Here is a 26,423-nt window from a genome sequence, read left to right on the forward strand (position 1 = left end):
TTTTTGTCTGTCGATGTTGATGTGACTTTATGGAATAAAAGTATTTGCTACTTCCTCGAGTGGTCTGCCTGCCTTTACTTATACAAGGAAAACCTTCATTGTGCCGGAGACTTTTGGGGTATACCTGTGTTTTTTTTCCCTTTTTGGTTACAAGTTGTTTCTTCAGTTTTCGGACACGAGGAATCCTATTAAAATTTAAAAAGTTTTTTCAGGATGAATAACAGCAGTATGCTCAGTGAACTGCTTCGTGTTATTCAAAATCATACGCAGACTGATAGCACGCAGGCAGGCACCAACAGTGGTATTCCATGTGCCCAGAGCAGCCCGAAGGACCCAAGAAGTGGACGTACTGGTAACGGCTCGAATGAGCAACCTACCCGTGATGGGCGAGCAAATTACGGGGCCGACAAAGGCAGAAAACAACAGAGGACATCTCCCAATTTTACAATAGAGCCGGGCGATTTGCATGGCATGGATTACGGATACGAGGAAGCGTACAAGAACATTGACTTTGGTGCTTGGTTAAATAAAACGTTTCAGGAGAACACAAGCGAAAGGGATATACCTAGGGCCAGGGAGCGGAACAACGACTACACCTATAAGGACAAATGTAAGCTCCTTAAAAAGCTTTTATCAAAGTACAAATCATTGTCCGTTGAAAATTGGTACTTTGAGTTGTGCATTAAATACAACATTGTACCGAAAGGTTTAAGGTTGAACAGGTTCCCGAACAGTGTTTATGGGGACCAAGCTTTTTTTAAAGAAATTTGTGACATTTTAAATAGTTGTGGGTTGTCTATTATTAAAGCAATGACGGAGCACAATTTTAAAACTATGCAAGACATTAAAAAAGAGATTGACCAGTTGCAGGCTGATATTAGTTGTGATCTACTATTTGCTATGGATGAATACAAACATATGTATTATAGGGTGCTGCATGATATTGACATGTATATTAATTCAAACATTAAAAGGAAGCTAAAAAAGCTTAATAGGGACCTAAATTAATACAATGCAGGGACAGCATATGTACATGGTGAAAACATTAATTCTAACTCTAATTTTAATTACAATGCTAAAAATTTCAATATGCCTAGATATAGGCAACGGCCTTTTAAACAACAGGCAAGAACAGGTGATGGTTTTATACAATCCCATGATGTACACTACAGGGATGGATATGCACAACAAAATCAGGGGAGGTACAATGGACATAACAGGTACAATTATAACAATGGGCAGTATGAGGATAGGGGAAACAGTTTGTTGGATGATGAATTCCCTATTTTAGATGGAGATGGGGGTACAAGTAGAATGAGTCCTCCTGAGATGGTAGATGAAGTGAGAAGGTCTGAGAGACTAAGAAATAGGAATCAGCAGTCCTATGCCCAAGTCACTACTAGGGAGAATTTTGTTGGAAGGAAAAAGGGTGATGAACAGGTTTTTTAACAAACACAGACTATGACATGGAGCATTGTGAATTTGAAATCATGGACAATACTAACAGTGGGAAGCAGATTATTTACACACATAATAAATTCAACATCTTCAACTACACTGACATTGAGATTAAACCATGTCATTTTGAATTATTTACCAAGGGATTTTCTTTTGTACCAGCTAAACAGCCAAGTATGGAGAAGCTTATGTTAGATGTTAAACTTTTTACTAGAAAATTAAATTTCAAGCATATTAATTGTGAAAGTGCAAATCAAAACAACAACAATACTAACGAAAATAATAATTGTAATAAAAACAAGTTTGTTAGGCATAGTACCTGGAATCCACCATTGCAACATGAAATCTTAAATTTTGAACATTGTGTTATGGATAGAATTAGGAGAGAATATAGGACCAGTGCCATTAAGAAAAGTAACTTAAGTATAGAAGAAGAAAAATTACTACATGATTTAAGTAACAATAGGGAGTTAAGAGTGATGAAGCCAGATAAGGGAGGGGGTGTGGTTTTGATGGGAACTTGGGATTATATTAGAAAAATGAAGGAGATTTTGGACAAGGATGAAAATTACTGTCTTATTACTAAAAATGAGATTAATATACAGTACAAGAAAATTGATATTGTTATAGAGGACAATTTACTAACTGGATTGATTGATGTACCACTATACAATTACTTTAATGTGAAAAAAACAGTTATACCGGGTATATTTGGAATACCCAAGGTACATAAATCCATACTTGACCCACCATTAAGGCCCATAGTTGCCTCCCAAGGATCAAAAACTCAACCCATGGCCATATATGTAGATGCCATGACAAAACCTATATACTCCAAATGGAAACACATTTTAAAGGATTCATGGGATTTTTTAAGCAAAATAGGAGAATGTGCCTACATGGAAAATGTGTTTTTTATTACTATTGACGTTAAGGAACTATTTTCTGTCATTCCTCAAAACATTGGGATGGAGTGGTTTGAGAAGATATTATTGGAAATGGATTGGCTGACACCATTGGATTTTAGAAATGTTTTATTAAACATGGAACTTGTTTTAAAATATAATTTTATATATTTCGAGGGTGATTATTATCACCAGAAGGAAGGAGTGGCCATGGGGTCAGCCTGTGCCCCTATTTTTGCAAACACTGTAATGTTGTACTGGGAAAGGGAATTTATTTTCAACACTGAATATAACCAGTATATAGTTGAATATTACAGATTTTTGGATGATATTTTTATTCTATGGAAAGGAACAAGGCAAGAAATTGATGTGTTTGTAGGATATATCAATACAACGTCATTTTTGAAATTTACGCACAAAATTGATACTGACGAAACACATTTTTTGGACATTAGGCTTATTAAGGATAGGACAAATAAATGTTATAAATCCAATGTATATAGGAAAGAACACTTTTCAAATGCCTACCTACATTATAAAAGTGATCACCCAAAGCAACTAAAGAAAAACATAGTTAAGGGCCAGATGATTAGGATGGCCAGAATGATTTCAGACAATGTTGAATTTATGAAAGAAATCACGTTTTTAGAAGGTCTATTTAAAGAAAGAGGGTATCCTACGGATCTCATTTCCTCAGTAAAACAATATGTTGTTTTGGGAAGAAACACTAGGAAATATACTCCACTTTTAAACCAAGAAACTGAGGTTATCGAAAATCTAGTTGACAACAGTAACACTATGATTGTTGAAGAAATAAAGCACGCACCGTATTTAACTACAACCTATTTTTACGGTACAGGTTGGTTTAAGAGAAGTTTGAATGAAATATGGGACATGTTTAAAAACGTTGCTACGAGAACTGAGGTTAAGAATAATTTGAAATTTAGTTTTAGAAGAAATTTTAACATTAAAAATATTATAGAAAGGAAGGGACTTATGTAGATGGTGCCAGTAGGAAACACAGAACCTTTAAGTGTGGTAGGTGTGCCCAATGTTCATATATTTATGAGAACAAGGAAGTTAGCATATCTAGTATACCCTTCAAGTTAATATCTAAACATTATAGTAGTTGCTATACAAAAGGATTAGTCTATTTAGTATTTTGTAAAGAATGTGAAAGCTATTACATTGGAAAAACAGAAAATTGAAAAATAGAATTTATGAACATATTAGAGATATTAATAGACGCAATGAGAATAACGCTTTGTATAGGCATGTGATGAAATGTGAAAAAGCTGACTTCAAATTTTGGGTTCTTGAGGTGGTGGGGCATTTGGAGAGAGGAGGTGATTGGGAGACCAAGGTAGAATACAGAGAAATGATTTGGCAGCTAAAATTGAATGCATGTTGTGATAAAGGTTTAAATGACCACATCTCTATTACCCCAGCACTTAAATTATTGGCCGCAGATCCCAAAATAACCAAGTATTAAAAGAAATTCAACAATATTAAAAGAAATTCAACAACATAAATATTAAAAGAAATTTAACAATATAAATAATGTGACTTTTAACATGTACAATATTTTATACATGATATTTATTTATTTACTCATTCATTTATTTACCTATTTATTTATCTATATTTATATATTTATATATTTATATTTACATATTTATTCCATTTCATATATCTATTCATATATCTATATATTTATATACCTAGGTATTTACTTATTCATGCATACATTTATGTATTTACTTATTTATTCGTTGAACAAGATGAAATTTGTATGTATGAAAACAGGTTCCATTATATTATCGTTCTATTCAGATATTTATTTACACACTCATTTTTTAGGATTTTTTAGGATATTTAAGATTTTTTAAGAATTTGAAGGTTTTTATATTGTATATTCCAAATAATCTTTCAAACCACATGAATATAAAAGTACTATAAAACGCAGTTAAACTTTTTATGAAGGGTTAGGGGCATATTGATGTTCACACTCTAGCTGTGCAAAAGAAATACACATTGCCATCCTTTAAGTATATTCATCAAGTATAATTTCAAGGTTTACTAGGTATTGTCAGGGGTAGAATGTGTGTTTTTTGGGGGGGGAGGGTTTCTTCTATCCTATTTTGATAGGCATTTTGGTTCCCCAATATGAATTCACGGAATTCTGTTAATAGGTCCTTTGTGAGGTTGTTTAAGAACATATAGGACTATGAATTTATTAAGTAATTTAAGACATGCATTTCTTACAGAATGCAAGCGTCCTTTTAAGCAGCACCCTGTGATTACAGTATTTTTTGTTTGTAATTGTATACGTGTTTGTTAATCTCCACATTCGTGTCTGCAATTGAATTTATTCTATTTTTTTTGGTCTTAGGAATGGTTACATATGAAAAAATATCAAAAAAACATTTAATACTCAATATGGTATTTTTTTAAATGGACTGATACATACATACAACAGATCTAAGGTTTTTATGTAGCACTATGGCTTTAATGCAGATGGCGTTTATATAATAATTGCCAATTAATTAAAAATGGTGAATGTATAAAACCTATGGTCGAAAAACAAAAGTTATTCTGATGAAGTCTCCGCTACAGGAGGAAGCTTCGACCTATGCTACTGGTTTTGGTTTTTTGTCTGTCGATGTTGATGTGACTTTATGGAATAAAAGTATTTGCTACTTCCTCGAGTGGTCTGTCTGCCTTTACTTATACAAGGAAAACCTTCATTGCGCCGGAGACTTTTTGGGTATACCTGTGTTTTTTTTCCCTTTTTGGTTACTCCAGGATGTTAGCAATATCTATCTTTGACACATCTTTTCCTCTTTCAGTACTCCAAATGACAAACCTTTTCCATTTTCCTGCATAGTTCCTTCTTGTTGAAGGTCTGCGGGCTTCAAGGATAATGTCTTTAACCCTTTGGGATAAGTCTGGGTTAGTTGCTGTTATGTGATGTTCCAGGCAGTCAGTTGCAGAGTTTTTAGGTTTGGATGCATGATGTTGTAGTTGTTCTGAGTTAACATCAAAGGCATCAGGGGTAGTGTCCACATTCTCCCCCGAGACATGCTCCTCAGCAATGGATACCAGTGTTGTCTTGGCCAATTCGGAGCTATCAGAATTATCCTTGGGCGTTCCTCTTTGATTTTCAGTAGTACCTTGTGCATCAAAGGAAGAGGTGGAAATGCATATGCTGTCAGGCCTTTCCAACTGAAGGATAGAGAGTCCACCTTCCATGCAAGTGGGTGGTATGTCCTTGTGCAGAATTTCTTGAGCTGGTGATTGAGTGGGGATGCGAATAGGTCTATTTGTGGCATTCCCCATTTCTTTGTGACGGTCTTGAAGATGTCCGGGTGTAGCATCCATTCGTGAGCATCCGAGGTAGTTCTGCTTAACATGTCTGCTAGGGTGTTTTCTTTTCCCGGTACAAATATTGCCTGTAACTGGATGTTGTAGCTCAGAGCCATATTCCAAAGGTCCAGAGTCATTCTGCATAGGGGGTATGAATGAGTGCCTCCCTGTTTGTTGATGTACCACATGACTGTGGTGTTGTCTGTCCTTATCATTAAATGGCCTTCCATGAGGAATGGTCTGAAATTCTGGATTGCTAGTTTTACTGCCAGCATTTCTTTTTGATTTATGTGCAGGTGCAGCTGGTCTGGAGTCCATAATCCTTGTATGCATTTGTCCAACATGTGTGCCCCCAGCCTAGGTCTGAGGCGTCCGTTGTGATGGTTTGACTTGCTTGAAAGTTGTGGAAGGGCAAGCCTGGGTTTGACTGGCATGCTTGAGCCCACCATAGGAACTCTTGTTTCAGGCATGGGATTAGTGGGATTTCGGTTTCTAAGCTGTGCCTGTGTTGAGACCATAAATTCTTTAGGTACCACTGTAGCTTTCTCATATGCAGTCTGGCATGGGGGACCAGGATTATGCATGATGCCATGAAGCCCAAGGCCTGCAGTACTTTCTTGCTGTTAGTTTGTTATGCTTTGTTAATGCCAAGAAGTAAAGAGGGAGTTGTTCTTGTTTTTCTGCAGTTAGGAATGCCATCTGTTTTACTGTGTCCAATTCCGCACCCAGGAATGTTCTTGTTTGGGATGGTATCAGTCTTGACTTTTTTAAATTGACTGTGTATCCCAGGGCTTGTAGTAAGCAAATGACTCTTTGTAAGTCTTTTGTCAGCTTGCTTTTGTTGTCCGCTTGTATCAGGCAGTCGTCCAGGTATGGATAAATTTGGATTCCCTGTAGCCTGCAATGAGCGATTACTGATGCCAGGCATTTTGTGAATACTCTGGGCGCAGTAGATAAGCCAAAGGGCAATGCTGAGAATTGATAATGCTCTGATCCTGCAAGAAATCTGAGGTATCTTCTGCAGTTTGGTCGTATGGGGACATGCAGGTATGCCTCCTTGAGATCTAGAGATACCAGCCAACACTCCTTGCTCAGCATGGGAAGAAGTTGCTGTAGGGTCAGCATTTTGAATTTTGGGACAATGATGAATGTGTTTAAGACGGACAGGTCGAGAATAGGTCTCCAACTTTTCTCTTTTCTTGGTACTAGGAAAAGTCTGGAGTAGAATCCTTTGCCCTGTTCTGTTAGTGGTACTCTTTCCACAGCTCTCATCTTTGTTAATTGAGCTATCTGCTTTAGAGCTTCTGTTTTTTGATTTGGAGGTAGGTTTGGCATTCCTCTTTTTACTGGTAAGGTGTGGAAGTGAAACCTGTAGCCTTGGTCTATGGTTTGCCAAATCCACTTGTCTTTTGTGATATAGTGCCAATTTTTTGAAAATAAGGCTAACTTTCCACCTAAAGGTGCTGCTGTTTGTTCCCTGGTAGGCGGTGTCAGAGCCAAGTCACTGTGATTGTCCTGTTGCAGTGGCAGTGGTTGTGTCTGTGCCTCGCTGGTTATTGCCTTGCCACTGGCGTCCTCTGTAGGCACCTCCTCTGGATTGATTTCTGCCTCTCTGAGATTTTGAGGAGTCTCCTGGAAAGGACCAATTTTTGGAAGGCCAGTTCCTGCTAAACCTTGGGGGCTGAACCTGTAAGAAATCCTTAACTGTTTGTACAGATTTTGCCTTCTCTTCCATTTTCTTCATTACTTGCTGAGCAGGTGTACCAAATAGACTGGCCTTATCCATAGGAGCATCTAACAGCTTTGCTTTAACATGATCCGGCAAGACCTGTTCTTTCAACCATGCATGCCTTCTTATAACTGTGCCAGTCATGGCTGATCTAAATGAAGCCTCCAGTGCATCAGCCACATTTTAAAGAATGGTTACTAACCTGCTGAATGTTATTCACCATTTCTAAAACATATTTCTTATCTAAGGAGTCATCAGAGGACAGTTTCTTAGTTAACTGATCAAGCATAAACTCTTGGTATTGGATCATATGAAACTGACAGTTCAAAGCTCTAGCTGAGAGAGTAGCAGAGGTGTAAACTTTTTTACCCCATCTCTCTAAGGACCTGGATTCCCTTTCAGAAGGGAGAGGGTTTTTGCTGAGGTCGAAGCTACTGCCTTAGGCCCCTGGGAGATAGTCTCAGGATCTGCAAGTGGGGCCTTGTATAGGTGGTGATGAGTGTCTGGTACCCTGTAAAACCTATCTGGTTTGGCAGGGGCTGGAGGTAAAGTATCAGGAGCAGTGCAAACATCATTAAATGCATCATCCACAACAGGCAGAACAGGAGGTATAGCGAAGGGCCTATGTTGTGGTAAGTGTAGAAAGGTCCTAAGCCTTTTTCTTGAATCTGAGAAATCTTGTCCCTGCCACTGGAATTGTTCTCTCATGGCATGTAAGGTTTCCCCAAAGGAAAATTCCTCTGGTGGAGAGGCAGATGGAATAGATTCTTCAGCATCGGAATCTTCATAAGTAGAAAAAGGAGCCTCTGGATGGTCTGTAATGTCTGAGTCATCCGAAGAATCAGAGGGCACTGGCTCTGGGGGCTCTGCTCTAGGTCTCGTTTCTGGAGGCTGAGAGGCCCTGTCTGGGTGAGATTGGGATCCCCTAATTAAAGAGATGAGATCCTCTGCCAGAGTAAGCATTTGTGAACTGGAACTGGGCCTGTGTGAGGGGCTTAACAGGCGCTGATTTAGCAGTTTTGGCTGCTTTAGCCCTGGCAAAGGCCTTAATAGACATGGCTGCAGGAGGCCTAGCAGCACCACGTGCTGGGGTAGAGACATCCAAAGGGATGGTGTCTGATAATTCACTAGGAACCACATTAGTAGGCAAAACTTCAGAGGCCGATTCAACTAGGGTAGCAGGAGCCTCGGTAGTAGTCATGGATTCGGCTGAAGATTGACCCGTTTGCTCGGTTTCGGCCGAAACAGAGACACTCGGTTTGCTTAACCGTGGTTTCGGCCGAAACCGTGGACCGCGAGTGTCGGTCTTTTTCTTTGCGTTTTTTAACAATTTGAGTAGTCGGAGGATCCGACGGCATAATGTACGCAAAATCTGAGCCGAAAAACTGTTCAGCAAACTCCGACCGACGTCTAAGCGTTCGTCGGTTGAAGGAAGCACAGGCTAAACAGGCTGCTACGTCGTGGTCTGGGCCTAAACAAGGTAAGCAGTAAGAGTGGAAATCTTTATGAGGTATTTGTTTCCCACAAGTTAAACAGTTATTTACTTTTTCTGACATCGGCTGAGGCAAGAAAGAGTCCCCAACGGGGTACTTAGCTTTTTAGAAGTCTTTGAAGTAGTATTCGGTAGTAGTAATCTCTGGATCTGACCGACCGGCACTTGCGAACAGTTTCTGCTTCGGGCGCCACACGGCAAGAAAGACTGAGGAAAATGGCGTCGGCTGATGCCTTTATACCCGAAGACCAGCAGAGATGACGTCGGGTGAAGTGCGACACCAGCCGAGGCCAGACCCAGACTTTGGAATCCGGCCGACCGAAGGGCTGCCTGACGACAGGACAACCCATTTGTTATGACTGCAGATGCATCCTTGAAGGACATCAGCTTTAATAATTGGCTTAAACTCTGGTGTCATTCAAAGGGGATCCAATGTCTGTCTGCCTGGGACGACATGCTGGACAAGCCACGCTGCTTCGCAAGGGACGGCTTGCACCTGTCACACCTGGGCTTCCGGATATTGGCAAAGGCTCTTGCCACCCCCATAGTGCCTTTTTTAGGCAAGGCTCAAATTCTAAACCTACCACCCCAGAACACAAAAAAGGAAAAAAACTAAGGGTAATGCTGCTCAATGCCAGAAGTCTCAACCTCAAGATGCACCTTTTCGAGGCCCTTCTCAGTATGGAGAACATCGATGTCTGTGCTGTGACTGAAACCTGGTTCAAGGCTCCCGAGAGCACCCCGGCACTATCAGGCTTTACCTCATATCATGCCCGCCCAAAATCCGGACAACACCAAGAAAGGAGGGGGGTGTCTATATTCATCAAGGACACCCACACCTCAAGGTTGGTGGCAACGCACGATGCATCGGAAACCATCCAGGTGCAATTAACCATAGACAAGACTGCTCTGCAATTTGTAGCATGTTACAGGCCACCCTCTCAATCTCAGGAACCTCACATAGCTTTCCTGAAAACACTGGAGGGGATAGACGTATCTCCAAACACCATCATACTAGGTGATTTCAACTACCCGAATATAGACTGGGAACACTACTCAAGCCCCAACACTCTAGCCTAAAGGTTCCTAGAGTTCATAAACTCAAATGCCATGGAACGACTAGTCACCATCCCCACAAGAGGAGATAACATACTAGATCTCATCATCACGAACATGGGGTCACAATGTTCAACACGAAGTATACCCTCACTGGTGAGATCAGACCATAAACTAATCTCACTGGAAGTCCACATCCCGCCCCCACCTGAGATAAAAAAGACCACAGTGAAGAACTTCTCAAAAGCCGACTTCACACTTCTGAAGACTAGTGTGGTCTCTTTTAAGGCCCCCGAGACTGCGGAAACCATTACTCAAGCCGCTGAATCACTTACAAATGCCTTCTACCAGCACCTACAGGACTGCATGGATCAGGCAATCCCAAACAAAACAAAGACTCTTTGTACCAAAGGCAAGCGTCCAGTCTGGTGGACCCCAGCCATAAACAAGCTCTACAAAAAAGGAGGAAGCTACTACAAGATAGAGCAAAATCCTTAAAAGGGAAAACACCCTTGATCATTATAAGTAAAAAACTAAGATCTCTCATAAAATCATCCAAGGCAAATTTTGAGAGAAAAGTCACTAAGGACTCAAAGGACAATCATAAGGCCTTCTTTAGCTATGTTAGAAACCTGGGAGGAAACTCCCAGATATGCTCAGAATTAGTTCAAAATGATGTAAAAATTACTGAACCTACAGACATTGCCAACATACTGGCTGACAGGTTCAGTGCAAACTCCCAAAAGGTGAGATATCTATACCAGAGAATTATAGCCCCCCAAACATCTCTAACGCTCAGGTGAGAACTGCTCTCTCCAAGGCAAAAAACACAGCATCCATGGGATCAGATGGTGTCCCCGGATGCGTGCTCCATGAACTAAATGAGGAATTATACCCGCAGTTAGGGCAGCTGTTTAATCTTAGCCTCACCTCAGGATACATGCCAAAGGAGTGGCGTACGGCAACTGTGGTCCCACTTCACAAAGGCGGTGCTTCCACCGACCCGGGAAATTACCGTCCCAACAGCTTGACAAGCTTGATCTGCAAAGCTATGGAGAGGATCATAATGGAACTCATAAATAAAGACATAGGAGACTTGCAGACTTTGGATCCGACCCAGTTCGGCTTTGTCAAAGGCAGATCATGCCTTTTAAACTTGGTTGACTTTTTCGAAACAGTCACCAAGGCCATTGATGAGGAAAGGCAGTCCACAGCCTACCTCGACCTGGCAAAGGCTTCGACACAATACCCCACTCAGGTATCATTGAAAAACTCATCAGCTTAAATGTAAACCCATACGTCACAAGATGGGTTGCAAACTGGCTAAGTGACAGAACCCACAGGGTCAGAGTTGCTGGCGCCATGTCAGACTCAAAGCCTGTCACAAGTGGTGTCCCACAGGGCTCAGTCCTGGGCCCTCTCCTGTTCGGCATCTACTTTTCAGAAGTACAAGCAAACACAGGATGATTATGGCTGACAAAATTTGCAGATGACTGCAAACTGGGCGCCATAGTTGAGAACACATCTGACACAGATATCCTACAGAAGGGTCTTATAGAAACAGATAACTGGTGCCAGAGCCATGGCCTAAAGTTAAACGCCAAAAAATGCATAGTCATACCCTTCGGGAAAAACAAGGTTACCCCTAGCTACCATATAGGCGGCAACCCACTAAGCACAGAAGAGATTATCCGGGATCTGGGGACCCAGGTTGACAGTAACCTTTCATTTGACACTCACGTTGCCAAAGTAGTTAGGAAGACCTTCTACATTGCCCACCTGATCATGAAGGGATTCACATCTAGATCGAGGGAAGTCATCGTCCCCCTGTACTCATCACTCATCAGACCAATGATTGAGTACAATGCCCCATTCGGAATGTATCTGACACGACACCTGCAGCAACTGGAAAGGCCCCAAAAGTTCCTCACCAATAGGATAAAGGGTCTCAAAAATATGTCCTATGCTGCCCGACTGAAGGAACTTCAGCTCTATTCAGTCGCTTACCGTCTGTTCAGAGGTGACCTGTGCCTGACATACAAGGCCATGTCCAACCCAGAATTGATGAACATGCTTCACCTCAAAAAATCTAGATCCCTCAGAACTACAAGGGCGGGAGACTTAAACCTTGACACTGTTATTAATAGGACGTGCTGGAGGAACAGATTCATCACCCAGAGACTCCCTATGCTGTGGAACAAAATCCCGGTACATGTGAGGCAGAGCACCTTGCTGGCTTTGTTCAAGAGAAATCTTCACCAATGGATGGGAGATCGCAGATATACCCAAAGGATTATCTCAGTGTCACTGCTTGACAGAGGCACAGCAAAATAATGGGCATAGTATCCTCCAAACTAAAGGGGTGGCGAAAGCCACAAAACTCTGGGCTAGGCTTATAAATGCCCTTGGGCAGATGGCCTAGTATGAACCTATGAACCTATGACACCAAAGGCTTTTTAGGTACCATTGTAGTTTTCTCATATGCAGTCTGGCATATGGAATGAGCAGAATGCAGGAGGCCATGAATCCTAGAGCTTGCAGGATTTTCCTTGCAGATCACTGGGTTCCGGTGGCTAGTTGAGAGAAGTAGCCTGTCAGGTAGGCTTGTTTTTCTGGAGTAAGGAATGCCATCTGGGATGCTGTGTGCAGGCTTGCTCCTAGGAATACAATTTTTTGTGTTGGGGCTAGTTTTGATTTATTTTCATTGATAGTATACCCCAGGGAGGTCAGTAGGTCCTTTACAAAAGTCAGGTGCTGTAACAGCTTTTCCGGACTGTCTGCCTGAATCAGGCAGTTGTCTAAGTATGGGTAAGTTTTAATATTTCTTTGTCTGCAAAAAGCAATGGCGGGAGCCATACATTTTGTGAAAACTCTTGGAGCAGTGGATATGCGAAAGGGAAGTGCAGAGAACTACAGGTATACAGATCCTGCCCTGAAACGTAGGTACTTCCTGCATGATTAACGGATTGGGATGTGTAGGTAGGCCTCTTTTAGGTCTAGGGTGGCTAACCAAGCATCCTTGGAAAGCATTTTGTAAAAGCTGCTGGAAGGTGAGCATTTTGAATTTTGGTATCACCAGAAACGTGTTTAGAATGGATAGATCGAGGATGTGGCGCCATGTGCCCTCTTTTCTGGGTACCAGGAAGAGTCTGGAGTAGAAACCTTTGCCTATCTGTTCTGCAGGAACATGCTGTATTGCCCTCCATGGAGAGCATGGAAAGGACTTGGTTTTTGACCTCTGCCCACTGGTTTAGAGGAAGATCCAGGAACCCTTTTGGGGTTGGCAGAGTGTGGAAATAAAATTTGCATTCCTGGGACACTATGTTGAGGACCCATTGGTCGTTGCGAATGGTGGCCCAGTTGCTTGCGTGGAAGGAGAGTTTTCCTCCTAAGGGCACAAGCATGTGGGCAGAGGAAGGGGGTGGAAGTGTAAAGTCATTGGGAGTTCTTACCATAAGGGGGTGGCTTTGCACTCCCTGTTTTTGAAGAGGAGGAACTCCATTGCTTAGATCTCTGCATTCCCTGGGGCTGTTGTCTGGGGGGTCTGCATCCCCTGGGTCTGGGATGAGCTGGCCTGGAAGGGGCAGGAAAGGACGAGTGCTTGGAGGGGCAATGCCTGCTGAACCTTGGTGGCTGGACGTGTAAGAAGTCTAACTGTCTGCACAGATTCAGCTTTTTCTTCCATCTTTTTTAAGACCTCTTCTGCTTTGGTGCCAGATAAGTTGTCTTTGTTCAAGGGTGCGTCCAATAATTTGGATTTGACATGGTCTGGCAAGGTCTGTTCCTTAAGCCAAGCATGCCATCTAAGGACAGAACCAGTGACTGCTGCCCTGCAAGATGCTTCTAGGGCGTCAACAGCACATTGTAAGGTGTGCTTAGTTACTTGACTTGCAGAATGCATTACCTCTTGTAATTCTTTATTTTCTGCACAAGCAGGAAAAAATATATTTTTTGTTTGAGGAGTTCCATGGTATGTTGCTGATATTTCAGCACGTGGAACTGACAATTTAATTCTCTAATAGCAAGTGTAGCAGAGGTGTATACTTTTTTACCCCATTTGTCTAATGCTTGTGAATCCTTATCTGAGGGGGTGAGATTCTTAGCTGAAGTTACTTTGATTCCTTTAGGTCCTTGAGAAATGACCTTGGGGTCAGCAGTAGGATTTTTGAAAAGAAAGTTGAGAGAGTCAGGGACTAATACCGGTCAGGTGTCCTGGGAGCAGGAGGAAGGGTGTCAGGATTCAGACAGGATTTCATAAAAACATCATCCACAACATCCAGGACAGGAGGAATGGCCAAAGGTCTGCGATGTGGTAGATTTAAGAATTCCCGGAGTCTCTTTTTTGACTGAGGGTAGTCCTGACATTCCCATTGGAAATGCTCCCTTAAAGTATGTAGGGTTTTCCCCAAATGAAAAATCCTTGGGTAGAGAGGCAGACGGAATGGATTCCTCTGCATCAGAATACTCATAAGCAGAGAGGGGTTGCATATCTTCATATTCAGATACATTAGTCATCAGACTCCTATTCAGATAAAACTACTGGGGACAAGTCTTTCTTTTTGAAGGGGTAGCCTAACTTCCCCTAATAAGCATAATAAGGTCTTCCGCCATTTTAAGCATTTGAGACCGAGGCAAGGAAGCAGGTGCCTGAGAGCTTGGGTCGTTGGTTTTTTGGGTGTGGTTCGTACCCTGGATCTTAGAAACTCAGTAGTTTTAGAACGAACTGAAAATGCGAAAGAAGTCGTCGGTCTGTGCCGAGTATCGGTAGTGCAAAGTACTTCCTCAGACGCCGGTGCCTGCTCAGCGGCTCCGGACCCATCCAAGGTAGAGACATCAACTGGATCCTTAGTCAAGGAGTCTTGCAGCATACTGGACTCAAAAAAGGTCTCGGTAGCAGCCTGCAAATCCACAGAAGCGGGCATGAGGGGCTGCGAAAGGACCTCACTGAGGATGGGAGAACTGACTACTAGGTTAACCAGAGTCATCAGCAGTTTTGGACCTGTGCAGTCCGTCTCTGTCTTTATCCTTACTTTTTTTGGAAGATCGGTAGTCGGATGGCTTACCAAAGCCATATCGGAATTTGAGGACTGAGAGCAAAAATATCTAGCTACAATAAGGGCCCAACGACTTACAGTTATGGCGTTGAACAAAGCACAAAATCGACAGTGGGGGACATCGTGGTCTGGGCCTAAACAGGTGAAGCAGTAAGAATGGAAGTCTCTGTGTGGTATTTGCTTTCCACAGGCAAAACAACTGTTAACTTTTTCTGACATCGGTTAGAGCAAGAAAAAAGGATCCCCAATGGGGTACTTAGCTTTAGAAGACTTCAACTTCAATTCGGAAATGAAAACTCAGGTAGCGGCCAATCGGCACTCGTGCAAACTACTTCTGCTTCAGGCTCCTCGGCAAGAAAGACTGATGTAATGGTGTCGGCCACCTGAGTTTATACCCAGACGACCTGCAACCGATGCTGAAATACTAAGCCTCTGGTATTCGGGCTGACTGAGGGCTACCCCTGGCAGGATAACCCAAAATGTGATGACTGCAACAGTGAAACATGAAGAACATATATGGTTGCAGGTTAAAACAGCAAACATTCTTAATGGTGTTTTAGCTGGCTGCTTTTTGAGAGAGATCACATTATATATAATTAGCACAAAGTGTGGAGGCGAAAGGGGGGCTTAACCCAGCAAAAATTAGTTTTTTTTGTTGTTTTCTATCAGGAGGAAGCTACTACATGATAGAGCAAAATCCCAAAAAGGGAAGGCATCTCTGATCAGTACTAGCAAGAAACTACGATCCCTCATAAAATTATTTAAGGCCAGCTTCGAAAGGAAAATTGCGCAAGACACTAAAGATAATCACAATGCCTTCTTTAGTTATGTCAGGAATCTGGGGGGCAACTCCCAGATATGCTCCGAGTTAGTACAAAATGACAAAAAATACACCGATTCCACAGACAGTGCCAACATCCTGGCAGATAGGTTCAGTGCAAACCCCCCCCAAAAGACCAAATGTCTATCCCAACAGAATGTAGCCTCCCTGACATCACAAATACACAGGCGAGAGCTGCCCTCTCAAAAGCAAAAAACACAGCATCAATGGGACCAGACAGTGTCCCGGGCTACTTCTTACACGAGCTCCAAGAAGAACTAAACCCTCACAAAGTCACTGCTTAATCTCAGCCTTACTACAGGATATGTACCCAAGGAATGGCGTACAGCAATAGTGGTCCCGCTCCACAAAGGTGGTGCCACAACAGACCCAGGAAACTATCGCCCTATAAGCCTGACTAGTCTGGTCTGCAAAGCTATGGAGCGTATCATCATGGAACTCAAACAAGAACATTGGTAACCTCCAGACACTGGATCCTACCCAATTCGGCTTTGTTAAGGGCAGATCTTGCCTCTTGAACCTGGTCGACTTCTTTGAAACAGTTACCAAGGCCATAGATGAAGGGAAGGTCGTCCACACGGCCTACCTGGACCTCGCTAAAGCCTTTGACACAATACCCCACTGAGGCATCATAAATAAGCTCACCAGCTTAAATATCAACCCCTATGTCACAAGATGGGTTGCAAACTGGCTCAGGGATAGAACCCACATAGTCAGAATTGCAAGTGCCACGTCAGACTCCAAACCGGTTACAAGTGGAGTCCCACAAGGCTCAGTCCTGGGACCTCTCTTGTTCAGTATATACTTCTCTGAGGTACAGGCTAATACGGGAGGACTATGGCTGACCAAGTTCGCAGATGACTGCAAGCTGGGCGCCATAATCAACTCTCCAGTTGATACAAGCATCCTCCAAAAGGGTGCCAGAGCCATGGCCTTAAGCTAAATGCCAAAAAGTGCACAGTCACCCCCCTTTGGGAACAACAAAGTGCCCACAAATTACCACATAGGTGGTAATCTATTAAGTATGGAAGTAATTAGGGATTTGGGGACCCATGTAGATAGAAACTTCTCTTTTGACAATCACGTTGCCAGAGTGGTTAGAAAGACCTTCTATATAGCCCACCTTATCATGAAAGGGTTCACATCTAGAACAAGAGAGGTCATTGTGCCCCTCTACTCATCACTCATCAGGCCCATAATTGAATACAATGCCCCATTTGGGATGTACCTTACCCGACACCTGCAGCAACTGGAGAGGCCCCAAAAGTACCTCATCAAGGGACTCAAACAGATGCCCTATGTAGTTCGGCTAAAGAAACTCCAGCTCTACTCAGTTGCTTACCGCCTACTCAGAGGTGATCTGTGCCTGACGTATAGGGCCATGTCCAACCCAGAATTGATGGACATACTCCACCTCGGGAGGTCCAGATCCCTTAGAGCTACACGCTCCAGGGACCTAAACCTCAGCACAGAAATAAACAGGACATGCTGGAGGGACAGATTCATATCCCAGAGGCTGCCCTCACTCTGGGACAGAATCCCAATCCATGTTAGGCAGAGGCCCTCACTGACTCTCTTCAAGAGAAATCTTGATGAGTGGTGGATGGGAGATCGTAAGTTCACCCCTGGGATCTCTTCTGTGTCCCTGCTAGACAGGGGAACAGTAAACTAACCTTAAAAAAGCTATCTTCTGTGACCTACTCTACAGAGGCACAGTCAACCAATCTAAAAGGGTGGCGAAAGCCAAACACACTGGCTAGGCTTGTAAATGCCCCAGGGCAGACAGCCTAGTATCAACCTATGAACCTATTTTAGAGTCAAGCGCTCTTTCTTTGCTCACTCAGCTGAGTGTTTGACATATATACATATACATGCACACACACACACAACAGCTAAAACTCTAACCATATGCACTTATCAGCATGTTTAGCCAACTTTAAATTTATACCTTTAGAAGACACGTCTTTACTAAAATTTTCTGAAAAAACTGTCAAGGAGTTAAAAAAATTATAAAACCAGCATATTCAAAATGCAGAAGACCTTAGGTCTCTACTTTTCAACTTAAAAAGGACTATAAATTTCTGACACAACAGTACTCTTAAGTAACATTCACATGAGCTTAGAAACAATTGCACTGCATTTAAAATATAAAACAAACTTACAGAAATGTGCTGCAGGCATTTTCCATATTGCTCTTTAATTCTTGTCAGATTAGTCATATTGTTTTGAAAGGCTTTCAGTGTACTCCTTAATTCTTCCTGAAATAATAAAGTTATTTCTTTAGCCAGAAGAAATCTTATAGAAAAGGTTGATTACTCAAACATGACTCACTTCCAAGAAAAACAGGAAAGATAAAACACAAGATTAAATTACCAATCTTTAAAAGAGCAAATATTGGTTCTCTCCCCACTAATAAATAAAAAAAGGATTACAGAAGATATAAAAAGAAAAATGAGCCAAGACAAACTAAAGAAACAATTATAGGTTCATAGGTAGGTACTGGGCTATCTGCCAGAAGGCATATATTAGCCCAGCCACGTTGTGCGGTATTCACCGCCCCTTTGGTTAGTTCCTTAGGCCCTTGATCTAGCAGCTAGTACCCTTGGCCCCTATCTAGTAGAGCTGTTGGTATGATCCCTGGTGTGAACTTTCTGTTACCCATCCACTCATCAAGGTTCCTCTTGAAGAGTGATAGTGAGGGGCTCTGTCTTATGTAGATCGGGACCGTGTTCCATAGCAAGGGAAGTCTTTGCGAAGGGAATCTATCCCTCCAGCATGTTCTATTCACTGTTGTGCTGAGGTTTATATCCCTAGAGCATGTAGCTCGAGTAGATTTGGTTTTGCCAAGATGGAGCATGTTCAACAGTTCCGGGTTGGACATGGCTCTGTATATTAGACAGAGATCGCCTCTGAGAAGGCGGTATGCAACAAAGAAAAGCCTTAGTTTTTTCAATCGTGCTGCATAGGGCAACTGTTTGAGGCCAGTAATCCTCTTAGTGAGGTATCTCTGTGGTCTCTCCAGCTGCTGGAGATGCCTAGCCAGGTACATTCCAATTGGTGCATTGTGCTGAATAATGGGTCTGATGAGGGAAGAGTAGAGGGGCAACACTACATCCTTAAATCTTGATGCGAACCCTTTCGTGATCAGATGGGTCACATAGAAGGATTTTCTAACCACCTTGGCAACATGGTTATCAAAGGAAAGCTGACTATCTACTTGGGTCCCTAGCTCCCTTAATACTTCTTCAGATTTCAGGGGGTTACCTCCTATGTGGTAGTTCGCGGGTATTCTGTTTTTTCCAAAAGGGATTACTACGCATTTTTTAACATTTAGCTTGAGACCATGGCTTTGACACCATGCATCAGTCTCATTAAGGCCCTTCTGGAGGATATCCATGTCGGCCGGAGACTATTACAGCACCCAATTTGCAGTAGTCCGCAAACTTGGTCAGCCACAGACTTTCAGTGCTTGCCTGTACTTCTGAGAAGTATATGCCAAACAGGAGGGGTCCCAGGACAGAGCCGTGAGGCACACCGCTCATTACTGGTCTGGATTCGGACATAGATCCCACTACTCTTACTTTGTGGGATCTGTCCGAGAGCCAGTTTACGATCCATCTTGTGACATAAGGGTTTATGCCCAGATTGGTGAGTTTATCAATAATACCCGAATGGGGAATGGTGTCAAATGCTTTAGCAAGGTCAAGGTAAGCCGTGTGTACCTCCTTTCCCTTATCTATACCTTGAGCAACTGTCTCAAAGAAGTCCACCAGGTTCAGGAGGCATGATCTGCCCTTGACGAAGCCGAACTGTGTGGGGTCAAGTGTTTGGAGGTTCCCAATCTCTCCATTTATGAGTTCCATAATGATTCGCTCCATTGCCTTACAGATCAGACTGGTCAGGCTTATTGGTCGGTAGTTCCCAGGGTTGGTTGTGGGCCCACCCTTGTACAGCGGAACCACCGTTGCTGTGCGCCATTCTATGGGCATATATCTTGTCAAGAGGCTGAGACTGAACAGGATATTCAAATGCGGGGTTAATTCATTTTGGACCTCGCGTATGACACAGTCTGGGACACCATCTGTTCCCATGGAGGCAGTGTTTTTAGCTTTAGATAGAGCCTTATTAACCAACGTATCAGTAATAATTGGAGTTACACAATCCCCTGGAATAGTAATAGGCCCTGTAGGTGGTGGTGGTGGTGGTGGGGGGGGGGGGGGGCAGAAATTTGCACTGAACCGGTCAGCCAAGATGTTGGCAATGTCAGTGGAGTCAGTGTATTTTGTTCCATTTTGTACTAGCTCAGAACAGACCTGAGCATTGCCATTTAGGTTTTTGATGCAACCATAGAAGGCCTTATGGTTATCCTTGGCAACTTTCTTTTCGAAATTGGCTTTAGTTGACTTGATGAGGGCCCTCAATTTCTTACTAATGCTGATCAGGGATGATTTCTCTACTTGAGATTTGTCCTTTTTTTGTACAAGTCTCCGCCTTTTATTGTATAGTTTGCTTATGGCCGGGGTCCACCAGACTGGTTTCTTCTTGCTTGAGGAAGGAGTCTTGGTTTTATTTGGGATAGCACGGTCCATGCAATCCTGAAGATGTATATAAAGTGCCTTGGTGTAGGATTCTGCATCCTGGATATCATTATCCTTCTGTAAGGGAATAGTGAAGCTTTCCACTTCTGATGCAAGTAGTTTGAAGTTTGCTTTGGAAAGGTTTTTTACGATGGTTTCTTTGACGGGGGGAGAGGTGGAGGGGTGAGGATGTCCAGGATCATCAGTTTGTGGTCTGATCTGACCAGAGAGGGAGTGATAACTGGTGTGGTACAATGGGTGCCCATATTTGTGATGACTAAATCCAATATGTTGTCCCCTCTAGTGGGAGAACATACCAGTTGTTCAAGGGCATTTGAATTTATAAATTCTATGAACCGCTGGGCATAGGAGTTAGAACTTTGGCAGTTCGCCCAGTCTATACCAGGGGTAGTTGAAATCACCCAAAATGATGGTGTTGGGTAGGACCTTTATATTTTCCAATGCCTCAAGGAATGCTGAGTGAGCATCTTGGGACATGGTGGGTGATCTATAACAGGCTATGACTTGAAATGTGGTTTTGCCTGCTGATAGTTGAGCATGGATAATCTCTGGGGCATCATGCTGCGTCACTAACCTGGAGATGTGGGTATCCTTGATGAATATGGATACACCTCCGCCCTTTGTACTGCGATCCAGTAACTGAGGCCGGAAGGTATGATATGAATTGTAACCTGGTAGTGCTGGGGTGCTCTCTGGAGCCTTGAACCAGGTTTCCGTCACTGCACAAACATCGATTTTCTCCATACTGAGGAGTGCCTCGAGTGCGTGCATTTTGAGGTTGAGACTTCTGGCGTTGAGTAGTACTACCCTTAGTTTTTGGTTACCTGTGCTGGTTATGGTGGTTAGTTTGTCCTTTGAGCCTTGCCTAAAAAAGGCACTATGGAGACGGCAAGAACCTTGGCCAGTATTCGAAAGCCTAGGGGTGACAGGTGCAGACCATCTCTGGCGAAACAGCGAGGCTTGTCTATCATGTCATCCCAGGCAGACAGACACTGGATCCCCTTAGAATGACACCAGAAGCTTAGCCAATTGTTGAAACTGATCATTTTGTTTTTGTATTGTGGTATCATTCTAGGCGAAGGTAGTATGCTACTCAAGGTCAGGGTCATACCAGCTGGGCTACATGATCAGAGAGCTTCTCAATGTCTCTTTTCATGTAGTCCAGGGAGGTACGTCTTAGATCATTCACACCAACATGTACAATGGCAGCGTCATACTTGTACTTGTTCTTGAGTGACCTAAGTGCCTGTGTTATGTGGCAGATCCTAGCACCCGACAGGCAGCTGACAGTAACCTTCTCCTTGTTCAGCCTGGTGAGTGGAACATCTGTGTGCCTTAATATAGAGTCTCCTATTACTAGGGTGTGGTATGGTGTTTTGCCTTAGGGGCTGTCGTGAGGCACACTGCTGAGGTGAATTATGCGTTTTCTGGCTTGTGTTTGGAGGTGCAGGTTGCTTGCTTGTCTGCTTTGGAGGGGCCCTGTTTCTTTTTCAGATTGGTACCTAGTGCCTCCGAATATGCTTTTGTGTATTTATGTGTATGTTTTGCCGGTGCTTGTTTTGTAGATTCATGTGTGACTGGTGGTGTGATGCTAGTGTGTCTCTTCTCCTCTTGACTGACTGTTACAGTCATGGGTTGAGAGCACTTAGCCTCCAGTCTGGCTGTGTATTTGCATCTCTCACAAGTGTTTGTGTCTAGAGGTAAGAGGAGAGGGTTGTCTGTATACATGAGGCAGTTTTGACATTGCCTCAGGATGCCCAATTCCACCAGATGAACTGGAGAGTACACCTGAAGCTGACCTCTGGACATGCTTGGAAAAGTGAATTTCACTTGTCTTGCGGACAATCGAGGGTCTTATGCTGTATTATAGTAGTGCTGTCTAGGAGATTTGGACAAGTGCTGATTTGGGTTATGCAAGTGCTGCAATAAGAGCAGTTGATCTGAAGCACTTGAGTTGAGGCTTGCCTAGTTCTAAGGGACAATTTGCAGCGCAGACTTTGTGGAGCCAGGAATAGTATACCCCAGCTAACTGACGCTGCTCTGCGCGCAAGACCGCACAAAAAGAGAGTTGCAGGGCTTTAAGAGACAGAGATCAAGGAGTTTGGAATTGACCCAAAATGGCCAATAAAACTACAGTTTCTAGGCAGTAACCACTCCTACAGGGACAGGCAGGCTGCTCAGTGTTATTAACCACTGCCACTGGTGAATACAGAGACTTCCCTTTAGCCCAAGTAAGCACTGGCCTCCAAGAAACTTACAAACAGTTCAGAACAGCAACTCTATAACTGAACTTTTTTTTTTTTTAATTATAGAAAGTGGGAAAATAGCAAGATTTTTTCTGTTTTTTTGTTTAAGGATAGCAGAGACACACAAGTAGCAAACTAGTCAGAACAGTGCAATAAATGACCCCAACTCGTGTGTGCTAGGTCAGAGGCAGATAAAATGCAATTTTAAGAAAAAACGATTTTAAATTAAGTGCAACACAAAAAATGCAATAAACAGGCTCTAGGTATGTTCTAAATACTGTTTCTAACACAGATATCAACTTTTGCAAGCAAGAAAATGCAGAAAAGTAGGCGGCAATGCAGTTTTTCTAAGAAATAAAACAGAAAAAAAATACTTAAAATCTCAAAAGTGGCTCCTTTCTTCTCTCAGCGTTTTCTCCTCTTGGTAGGTGCTTCAGCAACAACTATCATTAACTATGTGAGGTACTTGCCATAACAGCAAATGGCTACATCATCTTCAAACTCATAGTTATTCATATTTGGGTTACATACCCACTTCAGTAGGCAGCATTAACTCCATTTTCCCACTAAGTCATCTCAAGTGTCCTGATGGCCCAAAGCTTCTGCATCATAAACTAGGGGTCAAGAGTCATTAAGACATTGGTGGTGGACCAGGAAGCAGAGACATCTTAATATCGCTACAGTTCTTCACTCTAAAGGAATTGTTCTTTGACTGAAGTAGCAAAACTTCAATGCTTTTGGGTTTTCCAGCCTTGGAGTGTGTTCAGAACAAAACCACTAAATAGTCTGTGGTACACAAAGCAAGCTATGGATCTATATAATCTTTAATGGCTTTCCAAGAATTATTCACTTTACTATATTCCCATATCACATCAATAAACAGTGCGGGTAACTGACTGGTGCAGAATATTTTGTGCCATATTCTTTATGCAGTGGGTTTGAGACTGTGGTCGGGGGGTATACTATATTGCATATCTTCTTTTTAATACTCAGTCAAGGCGGCTCATTGAAATACAGGTCCTAGCACATCAGACTGGGTGTCATGGTGAGTTTAAAAAGCACAGTAATGTTTGCACATCTGAACATTTCACGGCATCTACAAAGATGAACTAGCTATTAAGAATACTGGGAAGTATGTATTCTTCATAGTGAGTACATAGTTATGCATATGTGCTCGCCCTTTCCCAATGTAAATGCATAACCTCAGTAGTACTCGTAATTTCCATAATACCACCTGTAAAGGAGGACAGTATCCTCTTAACCCCTTAGATGTTAAGGAAGACACCAACCCCTTTACAGTTGATACTGCGGAAAAACAGCTTACAGGAGATTCAAATTATTAAATTCTAAATAATTACCCAAAGCACTGCAGGAATGCTGACCTAATGAACAATGTTAAAAAAAGAAAACCTGAATGACACTGTCTTTCATGTGCACATTGACAAGCAGTGTACCCATTCAGTAAACGGAACTTAACATCGAGTTACTTTTTTATGCAGAGCTCAAATCATGGTTTAGCTTTCTTAGCAGTCACCCCCAACCACCTCTTAACCTTATACTAGGGAGTTGGGATCAATATAACATGCAAGTAGACTATGACTTTGGTACCATTTAAGCCGTACAATCCTTGCATGTGCAGGCAGCTTGCATATCAGCTGGGCATGACGGCCTTATTTGTAAATAAATCCTCATTTTGTCTCCCTACTGTATTTGGCCAGTCCATCCTGGTTAATGTGGATCCACTAATCGTTAGTAAAAGATTATACAACACTGGCTATTCCACATCACTACTAACTTTCTCACTGTGCCCATTACATGCCCATGCCCAGGAGCACCACTGGATATGTGCTTGGAAGCAGGATTCAGCATTACATAATCCATAATGGCTGCCTGAGTGACAGCTACACCATTAGCAGTCTTCATCTATTACAGAATAAATGGGTAAACTCATGGCAATAGGTCGGGTGGTCTGCAGACACAGGAGGCCCAAAAAATTGTTTAAAATGTTTTAGTGCTCCTTATCCTGCTAATCAAAAAATCCCTCAGGGATATCTACAGTTTGTCCTTAACAGATTTGCTTTGCTGCACTTTCAACCTATGGCTTCCTGCATCAAATTTCCTTTCTTGGAGGACTGACTTTAGTAGGTATTACATTGGCCAGAAGAATTTCGGTGGCCTGAGAAATTTATGTTATGGTTACTCCTTACGTTATGATAATTTCATAGCATCCAGTGGCAGCTTGTGAGCTTATACTGGAAAGGAGAGTAAGCATACTCCATATATGTTATGGCATACACTCGTTGCTAATTTCTTATCTTTTGACTGTCATACATCTACAGTAACTCAGAAAACCTTCTGTTTAGCTCATTTCCCAAGGTTTTCCTCTGGATCCAAAGATGTCTCAATCCCCTTTACTCAGTGGTCAACAGTGTCACCTCACAGCCAGAGGTTCCCCAGTTTGGATTCTCAGCTCGGGTGCCTTCTGTGTAGAGTATGCATGTCCTCCCTGCAATCAGATGGGTTTCTTCCAGGTGTTGCGGTCTCCTCCCACATTCCAAAGACATGCAGTAGGTGGACTGGACACTCTAAATGGGAGATAGGTGAGTGCGTGTGATACGAATGAACTACAGTGGCAGGGCTAGCCACCAGGCAGAGTAAACCTTGGTTCGAGATTATTGTGACTGCTGAAGTGACCATGTGCAAAAATGGGAAAAAGGGTTGAGGATGGATGGATATCTCCATCAGACCACCTACTGAATATAATGCCCTTTTGGCATGTACTTGTCTAAAACTACTCAACTTAAAATACTGAATAGTTGTGAAAAAACTTACTATAACCATAGATGTAGTCTCTTCCATGTTGCATATTCATAACAATATGGAGGTCACTGTCTGCAGCACCAGACATCCAGCCAGTATACCAAAGTGTTTGGATAAGGGGTACGTGCGACTTTGCATCTCAGAGCCATAAACCAACATCAGCTAAATATGTGACGTCTGCACTTACCTAAATCAGACCTGACTGCTGCATACAACAGTACCCCTTGGGAGGCTAGAACAAAAGAAGCTTCCCCAGACCCACGCATACCACCAGTCAAGGAAGTATCCAAGCTGTAGAGCTATACAGCAGCTCTTATACCCTTCCTTAGGAATACAAAAAAACAAAACAAAAAGGGGGTAGAAGGGGAGATTGAATACTGCAACACAGAAGACAAGGACATCTATGGTTATGGTAAGTTCCTACATAACTATTTCTATGTCATTCTATTCTCATGCTGCAGTATTCATAACAGCAGGGAGTGTTCCAAAGCTTTAGGTAGGAGCCTGAGAGGTAGGTTGGGAGACAGAGTCGATGAGACCCTGCAAAACTGATCTGGCAAACCCAGCCTTGCAATAGAAATCAAGTCTAACTTGTAATGTCTGGTGAAAGTATGCAGAGAAGGCCAGGTAGCTGCTTCCAGAATGGAAGTGTAGTCAATGCCCCTGAAAAAAGCTGCCAAAGAAGCAGCTGCTCTAATAGAATGGGCTTTCACATTGGAGTTCAATTATTTTCCATGAAAGGAATAGCAAAATGAGATAGCCTTAGAAATCCATGAGGCAATTGTCTGTTTTGACACCAACTTGCCCAGGGCTCTATGGTGAAAGGAGACAAAGCTGGTCACACTTTCTAGTGGATTT

The 26,423-nt window shown here is 42.6% G+C and overlaps 1 protein-coding gene across 5 annotated transcripts in view; it reads right to left on the reverse strand.

Annotated features, from left to right (window-relative positions):
• The window catches only part of LOC122793658 (zinc-binding protein A33-like), a 990,434-nt gene that overhangs the window by 635,001 nt on the left and 329,010 nt on the right, over positions 1-26,423 (reverse strand). For all 5 annotated transcript variants that reach the window (XM_044061879.1, XM_044061880.1, XM_044061882.1 and 2 more), the window contains one exon: positions 18,064-18,159. In XM_044061879.1, the coding sequence (XP_043917814.1) occupies positions 18,064-18,159 (96 nt within the window). The remainder of the gene's footprint in view (positions 1-18,063; positions 18,160-26,423) is intronic.

The sequence above is a fragment of the Protopterus annectens genome, chromosome 2.part0, assembly GCF_019279795.1.
Source record: "Protopterus annectens isolate FY-2018-M chromosome 2.part0, PAN1.0, whole genome shotgun sequence".
Lineage (NCBI taxonomy): Eukaryota > Metazoa > Chordata > Ceratodontiformes > Protopteridae > Protopterus > Protopterus annectens.